Source organism: Podarcis bocagei (assembly GCF_964188305.1).
Source record: "Podarcis bocagei genome assembly, chromosome: 13".
NCBI lineage: Eukaryota > Metazoa > Chordata > Lepidosauria > Squamata > Lacertidae > Podarcis > Podarcis bocagei.
In genome coordinates, this window is record NC_138138.1 from 44,585,519 (window position 1) to 44,598,210 (window position 12,692).

Genomic DNA, 12,692 nt, shown 5'->3' on the forward strand with positions numbered 1-12,692 from the left:
TTCTAAAAATAATATAAAACAGACACAGTTCCCTTTCCAGTCATCAAATTAAAGGTTTAAAAATGAGAAAAGGGAGATGATCCCAGTTTTCGGCCCATCTTTTGTAAAACTAAGAGAGAGGCAAACAAACCCTGAAACATTAGCAAAGGGTGTATTAGACTAACAGGGTTCACCTCATAATGTATATAAATACTGTGAAAGGAATCTACTTTGTCTCTTCTCTTCCTCCACTTACTTTTAGCTCATTTATGGCTCTGCTCCGGTGATGAATGATAAAAGCCCAGGGATTCCCTTCTACCAGATGGCAGCCTCAGAAGCTCTTCAGTATCAGGGAATTCTCTCTTTGCTTCTGCATTTCAGGTGGACGTGGATTGGAGTCATTGCAACAGACAATGACAATGGAGAAAGATTTGTGCAAACCATTTCCCCAATATTTACCAAGAGTGGTGTCTGCTTTGCATTCCTGGAAAGAGTCCCCAGTTTAAGTTTTATTTCTGAAATTGATGGCATGCTACAACAGGGGACAAGTATAAACCATAAAATTTTTAGCAGCACAGCTAATGTAATAGTTGCCCATGGAGAATCTTATTCCATGGCAACTTTTAGATGGCTTCCATACCTATCAGAACATGATGACATGACATACAATATAAAAAGTAAAGTATGGATAACAACTGCCCATGTTGAGTTCACTTCATTTGTCATTCAAAGGAACTGGGATGCAGGAATATTCAATGGTGCTATATCCTTTGAAATTCACTTCAGAAACCCACCAGGATTTCATCAGTATGTTGTTCACAGAAACCCTTCCAGCACAGATGCGGACGGTTTTATCAGGGACTTCTGGCAACAGGCCTTTGGATGTGTATTCCCAGATATGACTTCAGACAAGGTGGAGGGGAATATTTGCACAGGAGAAGAGAAGCTGGAGAACCTTCCTGGATCATTTTTTGAAATGAGCATGACAGGCCACAGTTACAGTATCCACAATGCTGTCTACGCCTTGGCCCATGCTTTACATGCCATGTCCACATCCAGACTCAGGCACAGAGGAATGGCATACGGATGGAGAGGGAAGAATCAGAATCCACAGTTTTGGCAGGTAATAGGCTAAACATTCTCAACTTGAAGAGGCCTGTTATTCCCCCACAAGGGATTGGTTTCCAAAGTGTTGTCAACTTGCTCCTTCATCTCAGACATGAAATAGTGCTTCTATGAAAGAAGTTTGCAGACCACTGATATGTTACTGCATTCAAAGACAAGAAGTGGCAGTAATGGTTGAGAGAGATGTTCAGCATTATCTCTATCCCATATGCTCCAAGTCCTCCCTCAGATCATGTGATCATACACCACTGTGGTGTCTCCTGAGATGAAGAGGGACAGAGGAAAAGAGGTGGGGGTGGGGGAGATAAAGAAAGGTTGTAAAAAAGGGGGAGAGGGAGAGAGAGGGGTGTGGGAAAGAGAAAATTGGTGTTCTCTCCATTCTTTGACCTGAATCTACTGACACTTGACTGAATCACCCCCACCAATTTCTGTCGTTTTTTCCTACAGGAAGAAAAAAAAATGCTCTACCCTGCATTAGACTGAAGCCTTTTCGAAACAATTGCCTTTTCTGTTTTCTATCTAGCTCCATCACTTTCTGAGAAGCATCTCATTTAACAATACGGCCGGAGATGTGGTCTTCATCAACCGGAATGGAGAGGTGGTATCTAACTTAGATATTGTCAATTGGATAATATTCTCCAACCAATGTTTGCACAGAGTGAGCGTTGGGAGGATAGATCCGCAGACTTCTGGAGACCAATCATTCATCCTTGATGAAGATGCCATAACATGGCACAGTTGGTTTAATCAGGTTGGACCACATTATCAGATAATTCCAAAGAAATTCAGTATTGCCTAAGCAATGATCATTCACCTGCATGTCTACTCACTGTTTTTTAAACTGCATGTTCCTGTGTAGAACATGACCAATGCATACAGAGAGCCAGTGTGGTGTAGTGGCTAAGAGCAGTAGATTCGTAATCTGGTGAACCGGGTTCCCGTCTCTGCTCCTTCACATGCAGCTGCTGGGTGACCTTGGGCCAGTCACACTTCTCTGAAGTCTCTCAGCCTCACTCACCTCACAGAGTGTTTGTTGTGGGGGAGGAAGGGAAAGGAGAATGTTAGCCGCTTTGAGTCTCCTTAGGGTAGTGATAAAGTGGGATGTCCAATCCAAACACTTCTTCTTCATCCAAGTACCAGATTAAGAGCCAAAAGGTTACTCTTAGAAGTCACTCAAGGAATAAAGGCAAATATTTTATTTTATTATATTTACAAATATTTTATAAATATTTCTTAACAATTATAAAATACTGGTTTTTAACTGAGGAAAAGAGGATAAGCCCCAAGATTTTGCCTTTCTTGCTAAAAAGTGGGGAACTGCTATGTAATCACAACACCTACACATCCCAGAACAATAGAGGGAGTATGACATCACTTCAAACATTACCAATACAGTGGTACCTCAGGTTAAGTACTTAATTCGTTCCGGAGGTCCGTTCGTAACCTGAAACTGTTCTTAACCTGAAGCACCACTTTAGCTAATGTGTCCTCCCGCTGCTGCGGCGCCACCGGAGCACAATTTCTGTTCTCATCCTGAAGCAAAGTACTTAACCTGAAGCACTATTTCTGGGTAGCGGAGTCTGTAACCTGAAGCGTATGTAACCTAAAGTGTATGTAACCCGAGGTACCACTGTACTAAAAAAACAAACCATTTTATATATTGCTGAAATGCTGACTCAGCTTAGTAACATAGAGTGGGGCCCCGGAACATGAAGATTTCCAAACTCATTGTTCTCTTGCTGACCCTTCTGCTCTTTCATTTACGGAATAGACTCGGCCTCTTTCTGTCTGTACTGAGAGATGCCTTCCAGGATCCAGCAAGAAAGTGAAGGAGGGACAGCCACCTTGCTGCTACGATTGCATCCCATGTGCAGAGGGAAAGATTGCAATCCAGGATGGTAGGAGAAATAAATAGATTAAATACATTCAGACTCAGCACTAATAATCGAAAGGTGTTGTAAGGATGGCTGAGTTTACTTTTCCAAAGAGATAATCCACTGTATGTGTGATCCTGCCTCTTTGTGATCATTGCCTTTCAGATAGTCTAAATATGCTAATCAAATGAGAATGACCATGCATTCAGAGTAGTTGGATGGTATGTGGTCCAGAGCACCTCTTCTTCTTCTTCTTCTTCTTCTTCTTCTTCTCCTCCTTCTTCTCCTCCTTCTTCTCCTCCTCCTCCTCCTCCTCCTCCTCCTCCTCCTCCTCCTCCTTCTTCTTCTTCTTCTTCTTCTTCTTCTTCTTCTGACATGGCAAGACCCCCAAACCAGCTCCTTGTTAGAATAAAATTCACACTGACACAGAATCTTTATTTAAGGTTATTGGGCAAAATTTTAGGCCACAACTAAATGTGAGTGGTATTGGCCCTGGAATCCTTTAATGGAATACTCTTGGTCAATGGAGGGGGAGGAGATGGCTGACTTCCCCTCCCCCACAAATCAATGAGCCAATGCCTAACCGCCAAACCTTACAAAGTTGTGACGATTGCTAAGAGGTAGGCGAAAGCCAAGTGGCCATTGCCAATCTGCCAAATGGAAACATTCCTACCTGGCCCCGGGCCCAAGACAGGTGACCAGCCAAAGACAAAGCAAGGGCAGAGGACACATAAAATAAAGGGAGGGTGGGTGGGTGTTCAGCAGTGTGAAGCAGGTTCCTGACACACCTCACGCTGCAGTTTTTATATCCCCCCACAGAAAAATGATTGGCCAAAAAGCTGGGGTGATCGTGGTGCCATCCTGGCATGATGGCGTTGCTCCGCCCACGCTGGGGGGACCGGGTTGGGGGCCTGACCACAACCAGGAGCACCCTTAAAAATGATCCCACTTCTGCTTCTTCAATTACTCATAGCCGAGTAAGATTGTCTTCCATAAGCAAAGTTTTCACAATGAGTCCATAAGTGACTGTGGAGGCAAATTCTGGATCCACATGTCCTTCCACAGTGGGGATATTGGTTTTCAGATCAGAGTTGATCATGATGTGGATTGGCCAAGCATGCCTTTCTCTTTGCACATTTCTACCTTGGGTCCTGAGCAGTGGCGTAGCGTGGGTTGTCAGCACCCGGGGCAAGGCAAGTAATTTGCGCCCCCTAACCCGTGGATTTTAGCACTCAAGTGCGAACACGCCCCCCCAGATGTTGCGCCCGGCCCCCCTGCACCCCCACGCTACGCCACTGGGGCTGGGGGCGAGCGAAGGAGCCAAGGACCCCCCCAAAGGCTCAGCAGGAATTTGTTAAATTTATTATTTGCGGAGCCCCCGCGGGCTGAGGCAACCGAAGCCCCCTCCCCTCGGGCGCCTCCCCGCCCCCTCCTCTCCTTGGGCTGTAGGTGGAGCTCCAGATCCGGGCTTGGCGAGCGCCTCTCCTCCTCCCGGCCGGGGCCAGGGGCTTCCAGCCGTGCTCCGTCCTCGCCCCCCCCAACCGCGGCTGAGATTTGCGCTGAGAGCCAGAGCCAGCGGCGCCCCCTTCTGCCGGGAGACCCTCGCCCGCCCGCCGGCTTCCTCTCGGAGGGTTTTGGGGAGCGCAGGGCACGGCGAGGCCCCTCGGAGCTCTCCTCCTTCCCAGTCGGCAGAAGCAGCCGCCGCCTGTGGCTGGGCCGAGGGGATGGCGGCGGCAGCGGGGTGCGAAGGCTGCCCATGCCCGGCCAGGCGTCGGTGGCGGCGTCGGCGCTGCTGCAGCGGCTGCTCCTCCTATGAGCAGTGAGTGGAGCGCAGCTGCAGCGGTGGCGGGGGGCGCGCGCTAGGGCACAAGGCTGGCGGTGGCGGCGGGGAGCCCGGCGGAGGAAGGAACTTGTCCCTTCCCTCTGGACTCGCGCCCCCCCCCCCAGATGTTGCGCCCGGTGCGGCCGGCACCCCTGGCACCCCCCACGCTACGCCACTGGTCCTGAGCATATCTAGAGGGGGCTGTGGCACTCCTTCTGACTTACACAGGCTGCACCCTGGCTAATGTGAATAAACATTCAGATGGCAATGGCACTGGCTGTGGCACTTACAGGACAACATACCTCTGAACCAATTACATTCAAGAATACGGCAGTAATTAAATACAGATAATTATACCATATACGGTTTTGACATACTGAGCATGCTTGGACTGTGGTCAGACTATTCACGGTAACTAGAGTGAAATAAAATACTGAAGTGGAAACTAATCCTGCAATAGAATTTTAGCAGACCACGAGGAAGCTCCTTTATTTAAACTGGGAGTCAGTATGCATGCTCACACTGTTTGTAATTTGGACCAATCATAAGGAGACAACAAAGTGCCTTAAGAGGAAATGTGGTGAGGGAAACAAAGCGTTTCAATTGGATAGGAAATTTAAACATAATGGAATGTGTGGAATTTGTGCCAAACGTATAAAACTGTTTCGAACTCTTTGTACGACGTTTAGTTGTTTCAGGTTAGTTAGGTTAATTATTCCCAGTTGAACCTTCTGCGCAGAATTAAACATTTTGGACTACAGTGGTACCTCAGGTTAAGTACTTAATTCATTCCGGAGATCCGTTCTTATCCTGAAACTGTTCTTAACCTGAAGCACCACTTTAGCTAATGGGGCCTCGTGCTGCCGCTGCGCCGCCACGCGATTTCTGTTCTCATCCTGAAGCAAAGTTCGTAACCCGAGGTATTATTTCTGGGTTAGCGGAGTTTGTAACCTGAAGCATATTTTACCTGAAGCGTATGTAACCCAAGGTACCACTGTACTTTTCCCCTCACGGTCTCATGTGCTTTAGTGGCATATCCATGACACAGAGAAAGGTTAGATTGCAACATTACCACATTGCATTGCATAAGACTGTACTAAACATGTACTTGGATCTAAACAGAGCTCTTTTCTTCTCAGACAGAAAGTAAACATTTCAGCAAACTGAAATCTGTGACCTAATATATTTGTTTCCCCCCAGATATGAATGACTGTAATAAATGCCCAGACAAAGACTATCCAAGCCGGAACCGTGATGCCTGTCTACCCAAGGATATCAGCTTCTTGTCTTATGAAGAACCTTTGGGCATCAGTTTAGCCTGCTTCTCTCTTTTCCTTTCCCTGATCACAGTTCTGGTACTAGGTACATTTATGAAGCACCATGACACACCCATTGCCATTGCAAACAACCGAAACCTCACCTACGCTCTCCTCATCTCTCTCCTGCTCTGCTTCCTTTGTGCTTTGCTCTTCATTGGCCGACCTGAGAAGGTGACATGCCTCCTCCGGCAACCAGCTTTTGGTATCATCTTCTCAACCGCTGTTTCTTGTGTCCTGGCAAAAACCTTCATGGTGGTTTTGGCCTTCATGGCTACAAAACCAGAATCCAGGATGAGGAAATGGGTGGGGAAAGAACTAGGCCACTCCATTCTCCTTTCCTGTTCCATAGTTCAAGTAGGGATATGCACTGTGTGGCTGGCAACCTCTCCCCCATACCCAGATGTGGACATGCACTCAATGACAGAAGAAATTATATTAGAATGTAATGAAGGGCATGTGACAATGTTTTACTGTGTCCTCATCTACATGAGCTGCCTGGCCACTGTAAGTTTTGCTGTGGCTTTCCTTGCCAGGAAGTTACCAGACAGTTTCAACGAAGCCAAGTTTATCACTTTCAGCATGTTGGTCTTCTGCAGTGTTTGGCTGTCCTTTATTCCCTCCTACCTGAGCACCAAGGGAAAATATATGGTAGCTGTGGAGATCTTCTCCATCTTAGCCTCCGGTGGTGGGTTGCTGGGTTGCATCTTCTTCCCCAAATGTTATATAATCATTCTGAGGCCTGAGCTGAACAATAAAGAACAGCTAATAAGGAAGAAAAATTAAAGAAATGATAAACCTGTAATCTGCTGTATTTTGTGTTTTTATCTGTGTTTACAGTAGAACAATTGGAAATATAAGTTCAGCTGCTCCCTTTTATAATTTTTTCTAGAGTCCAAATTCCCACAGTTGAAAATACATTTGTAAAATTGACTTATTTGCTTTGAAGTAAACAATCATACATTTCCACATACATTATTCTCTTGTAGCATGCGTTGACAAGAAGACTCAGAGCAATTCTTGTCAAAATATACATGTAAGCAAATCTGTATCTAGCCTTAATTCTCAGTGATAAAACTTGTCTCACAGCTTTCAGCATAATGAGATCTGTGAAACTCTACTATTGCAGGCCATGGAATTTTCAAGTATTTATTGATTTTCAAGTATTCATTCTGAGTTCAAGTAGGCGACATCCACATCAAAATGGTTCACCTTCCAACCTCTTTGTGCAGCAACAGCTAAGAGCATGCGCAGAGTTTCACTTCTGGAAGTCGGAGAATACACTTCCGTGAAATGGACTCCTTTCCTCTGCATGAAACCTCTTGCCTTGTACTCTTGTTCTCCTGACTCTGTGGGTTTAAGGCGATAAACCCATCTGCAGCAAACAGCCTGTTTGCCAGCCGGCAAATGTGTGAGGGAGAACACACCTAGAGACGCCATTGAGTTCATCTCCTTCTGCATCGCCTCATGCCATTTGCTGGCTTCTTCCTGAGGCAACTTCTGAACATCCTCAAAGGATTCAGGTTCACACCTAGCCACACCAACCCACACACTAGTGGCTTCATACCTGTCAGGTGGCTTCCCCTTGGTTGACCTCGCTGATCTCCTCAGCACAAACTCTGGGCCCCCCCTCTGACTCACTGGGGCCAGCCAAACCATCCCCTGTGTCAGAGACCTCCCCCTCTGACCTGCTGCGCCTTTTGTGTCTCACAACTGGACCTGTAGGCGAGGACGGCTCAAACTTGACAGAACTGTGGAGGGGTCTTGGGACTTCCCTTTGGAGGGGTTCTGAGTCTCTCCCTTGGGGACTCCTGTTCTGAACTCTGTGGTTGCGGACTCTGCTCCCCAGCAACAGATTCAGCTTCCTCCTCCTCTTCTTCCTCATCTGAGTCAAACTGCTCTGAAAGAACATCTGGGTTCCCATGCACGTGTTTCCACCCATTTTGCTCACAGAACTCAGCACTTCCGCTAATAAGCAGCCGAGACTGATTGCCACTGGGATATGCAAAACGCCACACCTTGGAACCCAGCTCATAGCTTACAAAGATCATCTTCTTGGACCTTGGTTCACCCTTTCTGTGATTGGCCTTTGGGATGAGGACCTAAGCTTCACAGTCAAACACACAAAAGAAATCTACTGTGGGCTTCTTACCGTGCAGCAGAAAATAAGGCATGCCCCCTACACTTGAATTGTACACTCTATTCTGTATGTAGCACACGGTTTTATACCTCTCTGTCCAAAAACACTGTGGGAGACCAGAGTCATAAAGCATGGCATTAGCGGCTTCCTGCAGCGTTCTATTTTTACGCTCTGCAACACCATTCTGTTGGGGACTGTGTGCTGCTGTTAGCCTGTGGCTGATTCCCTTCTGTCGGAAGAAATTCTGCAGCGCAGAACCAGTGAATTCCGCTCCATGATCACTCTGAAATGAAACAACCCTAGTGGAAAAATGCAGCTCTACTGCTGTGATCCAATCCCTAATCAGTGCAGCTGCTTCACTCTTGTGTCAAATTGTAAACAGCCACGTGTTCTTTGAAAAATCATCAATGATCAGAAGAATGTACTTTGATCCACTTAAAGAAGCTACCTGCATGGGACCACACAAATCTGCATGAACCAGCTCAAAGGGTTTGCTGGTCTTCCTGTCTGACCTGGGATAAGTACATGTGGTAATGTGCTGGTCCCGGGGGGAGGTTACCGTGAGGCGTGGTCAGAGTCTGGTCCTGGGTCAAGGCTCTGGAGACAGTCCACAAAGGGCGAAGCGGGGTCCGAAGCAAGAAGCCGGGCATGGTCGGGAACTCTGGAAGAACAGGTCTGGGTGCTGGCAGAAGCAGGTTTCCAATGATGTTGCTCCCGCAACCTGGGACTGGGCTCACTGGCCTTTATTTCCTCTGAGGCCAGGGGTGGTCCTGGCCCACAAGTGACCCGCCTCTCCTGGCCTTAAGGCGAGCACTCCTCCTGAGAGAACCCAGTTCCCTCCGCCTCTCTGCCCTGAGCCTCTGCAGCTCAGGAGAGGCTGGAGGGTTACTGGACCCAGGGGCAGCTTCACCATCCCCTGACAGGGCTGGGAGAGTCGCACCTGCAGGCAATGGATCCTCAATCACCTCCAGAGCCAGAGTGGATGCATCTGGTGTCTGCTCCTGAGGATCCGGCACAGGTGCAGGCCCTTCAGACTCAAGCCCCTGCCCCAGTTCAGCCGGCCCTGGAGGCGGGGACTCCTGTGCAGGCTGGGACTCCTCAGATTCAGCTTCTGAATCAGATTTCCAGACCATCACACCATCCCCCCTCCCAGGCTGCCCCCCAACCAAGGGTCCCGACCCGGCTTGCTGTGGTACGCCACATGGAAATCATGGAGGCAGGCAGGCGCGTGGACGTTGGCTGCTGGTTCCCAGGAACGGTCCTCAGGTCCATACCCCTTCCAGTCTATGAGATACTGCAGCTTTCCCCTGTGCTATCGGGAGTCCAGAATGCATTCTACCTCGTATTCGGGCTCCTCCTGAACCAAAACTGGCTGCAGTCAGGGACGGTTTGGGTGGAACTCTTCAGACCGGGCCACCGGACTCAGAAGGGACCTGTGGAATACCGGGTGAACCTTCAGGGTTGCAGGCAACTGGAGACGGAATGCCACAGGTGTGACCTGGTCCACGATGGGAAACGGGCTGGTGAAGCTTCCGCCAAGGCCGGGAGGGGTGGAGGTGGCGAGTAGAGAGCCATACCAGGTCACCGACATGGAGTTCAGGCCCCACCTGGCGGTGGCAGTCGGCCTGGGCCTTGTATGCCTCCTTCGCCTGGCGCAGTTGCTCCATCAATAGTTGTTGCTGAGACTGGAGCTCCTGAAGCCACTCTGTCACCACAGGGACTGGGGATGCCGGCAGCACATCTGGGAACAACCGCAGATGGTAACCGTAACTGGCCTGGAACGGGGTCTGCTGAGTGGACGCATTCACTGCGTTGTTGTAAGCGAACTCCGCCAATGCTAGGTGGTCGACCCAGTCATCCTGCTGGTAGCTGCAGTAACACCGGAGGTACTGCTCCAGCACTGCGTTTGCCCATTCCGTCTGGCCATCGGTCTGTGGGTGGTACGCTGACGATAGACAGGCCTCTGTCCCAAGGGTCTGGTGAATTGCTCGCCAGAAATGGGATGTGAACTGAACGCCCCGGTCAGACGCCACACGCTCAGGTAGGCCATGCAGGCGGAAGACATGCTGAAGGTATAGCTGAACGGTTTCCTTAGCTGTGGGTACAGATGGGAAGGGGGCACAGTGCACCATCTTAGTGAAATGGTCGGAGAAAACCAGGAGGCAGGTACAGCCACGAGACGGGGGTAATTCCACCACAAAGTCCAGCGAAACCGTGTGCCAAGAATGTGGAGGGACTGGTAATGGCTGAAGTAGGCTGGGGGGGTTACCCAGTAGGGCCCTTGGCCCGCCGGAAGACATCACAACCAGCGACGTAGCGAGCCACATCAACCTTCAGGCGGTGCCACCAAAACTCGCGGCTTATCAGATGGGTTGTCTGATACCACCCAAAGTGACCTGCTGCTGGGGCATCGTGGGTCATCCGGAGGGCCTCAGCCCGCAGTGGCCCTGGCGGGATGTACAGGCGACCATGGTGCAGCAGTAGGCCCTGGTGCAAGACCAGCCCCGGATTCTGAGGGCATGTCCCTTCGGCCAGTTCCCGGAGTCGTTCTTGAGCCCAAGCATCGACCTGCTGCTGTTTCCGCACCCAAGCCTGCAGTGGCTCAGCCTCCTGAGTGGCAGTGGTAGGATCGTGGTTGGTACTGCTTGCTGTACCGTGTCTGCGATGTCTTCGGGTTTCCGGGACAGGGCATCCGCCTTCTGGTTTTGGGAGCTAGGGATGTAGTGGATCCGGAACTGGAACCGGGAGAAGAACAACGCCCACCGGATCTGCCTTTGGTTCAGCTTGCGGGTGGTCTGGAGGTACTCCAGGTTCCGGTGGTCAGTTCTCACCTCCACCGGGTGTCGTGCCCCCTCAAGATGGTGGCGCCAGACCTCAAAGGCCACCTTGATGGCCAGTAGTTCCCGCTCCCACACGGTATAGTTACACTCTGCCGGAAGAAGCTGGCAGGAATAGAAGGCGCAGGGTAACAGTGACACATCAGGTCTGTGCTGCTGGGACAAGACGGCACCGAGAGCCGTGCTGGAGGTGTCAGTCTCTACCACAAAGGGTCGAGAGGGATCAGGATGTTGCAAGATCGGCACCCTCTGGAAACAGGCTTTCAACCCCTGAAACGCCTCCTCTGCCTCCTTGTCCCAGGAAAATGACGTCTTGGGGCACAGCAGCCGGGTCAACGGGGTGGTGCAATGAGCATAATCTGCAATGAAGGTCCGATAATAGTTGGCGAACCCCAGGAATCGCTGTAGGTCCTTGCGGTTCTGAGGTGCCACCCATTACTGAACCGCTGCCACCTTCCCAGGATCCATCTGCACCCCATCTGGAGAGAGTCAGTGACCAAGGAAGTCCACTGACCACTGATGGAACTCGCACTTGCTGAGCTTTGCATACTCCCGCAAGCATTGCAGCACGGTTCAGACATGACCCTCATGGCGAGCCGGGTCACGGGAGAAAATCAGAATGTCATCTAAGTACACCACCACGTACTTGTCTAGCAAGTCCTGGAAGACATGGTTGATGTACCGTTGGAACACAGCCGGCGCGTTGCATAATCCGAAGGGCATTACCAGGTATTCAAACTGCCCATACCGGGTCCCGAATGCTGTCTTCTACTCATCCCCGGCTCGGATCCAAATTAAATTGTAGGCCCCCCGGAGGTCTAGCTTGGTGAACACCTGCGCCCATTGCACCCGCTCCAGCAACTCCGAGATAAAGGGCAAGTCTGGGATAGTAATCTTGTTCAGGGCCCGGTAGTCATGGCAAAGATGAAGCTCCCCACACTTCTTCTTAACAAAGAGCATTGGAGCAGCGGTGGGCGAGGTGGAAGGCCAAATGAACCCACGCTCCAGGTTCTTGCAAAGGAAGTCCTGCAAAGCTTCACGCTCCGGCTCCATAAGAGAGTATAAGCGACTCGCAGGCAGGGGCACCCCAGGCTGGAGCTCTATGCTGCAGTCGAAAGACCGATGAGGTGGCAGCTGATCTGGCCCCCGTTGCTCGAACACGTCTTGGTAGTCCTGGTAAACAGCAGGGAATGTTGATGCAGCCTCCTCAGTGAGGGCGGCTGCTAGCTTATAGGACCGAGCATGGGGACACGGGTCTGGGAAGCACACAGTCCGATTGACCCAGTCAATCTGAACATTGTGAGACTCCAGCCAGTCCATCCCGAGCACCAGGGGAAACCGGGGCATGGTAGCAATGTCCAAAATTCGCACCTCCCGGTGCTGCTGGTGACACAGAACCAAGGGCTGTGACTCCTGAGTAACGGCGCCCGAGCGCAGGAGCCGCCCGTCAATTGCCTCCACCTATACCGGTTCCGACTTATCCTGCAGTGGCACCTGATGATGGGTGGCAAAGGCAGAGTCCATATACGAGGGGGTTGCCCCTGAATCCACCAGAGCATGGGTGAGAATCCAGGGCCTGCCAGGGGGGTATAGGTGCAC

The 12,692-nt window shown here is 50.3% G+C and overlaps 1 protein-coding gene across 1 annotated transcript; it reads left to right on the forward strand.

Annotated features, from left to right (window-relative positions):
• Window positions 1-247: 247 nt before the first annotated feature.
• LOC308572086 (vomeronasal type-2 receptor 26-like) lies at window positions 248-6,902 on the forward strand (the record flags this gene model as incomplete). Its single annotated transcript, XM_081167946.1, has 4 exons — window positions 248-1,102; window positions 1,628-1,855; window positions 2,876-3,002; window positions 6,001-6,902. The coding sequence occupies exons 1-4, from the start codon at window positions 266-268 to the stop codon at window positions 6,900-6,902; spliced, it is 2,094 nt and encodes a 697-aa protein (XP_081024072.1). The 5' UTR covers window positions 248-265.
• Window positions 6,903-12,692: the final 5,790 nt, after the last annotated feature.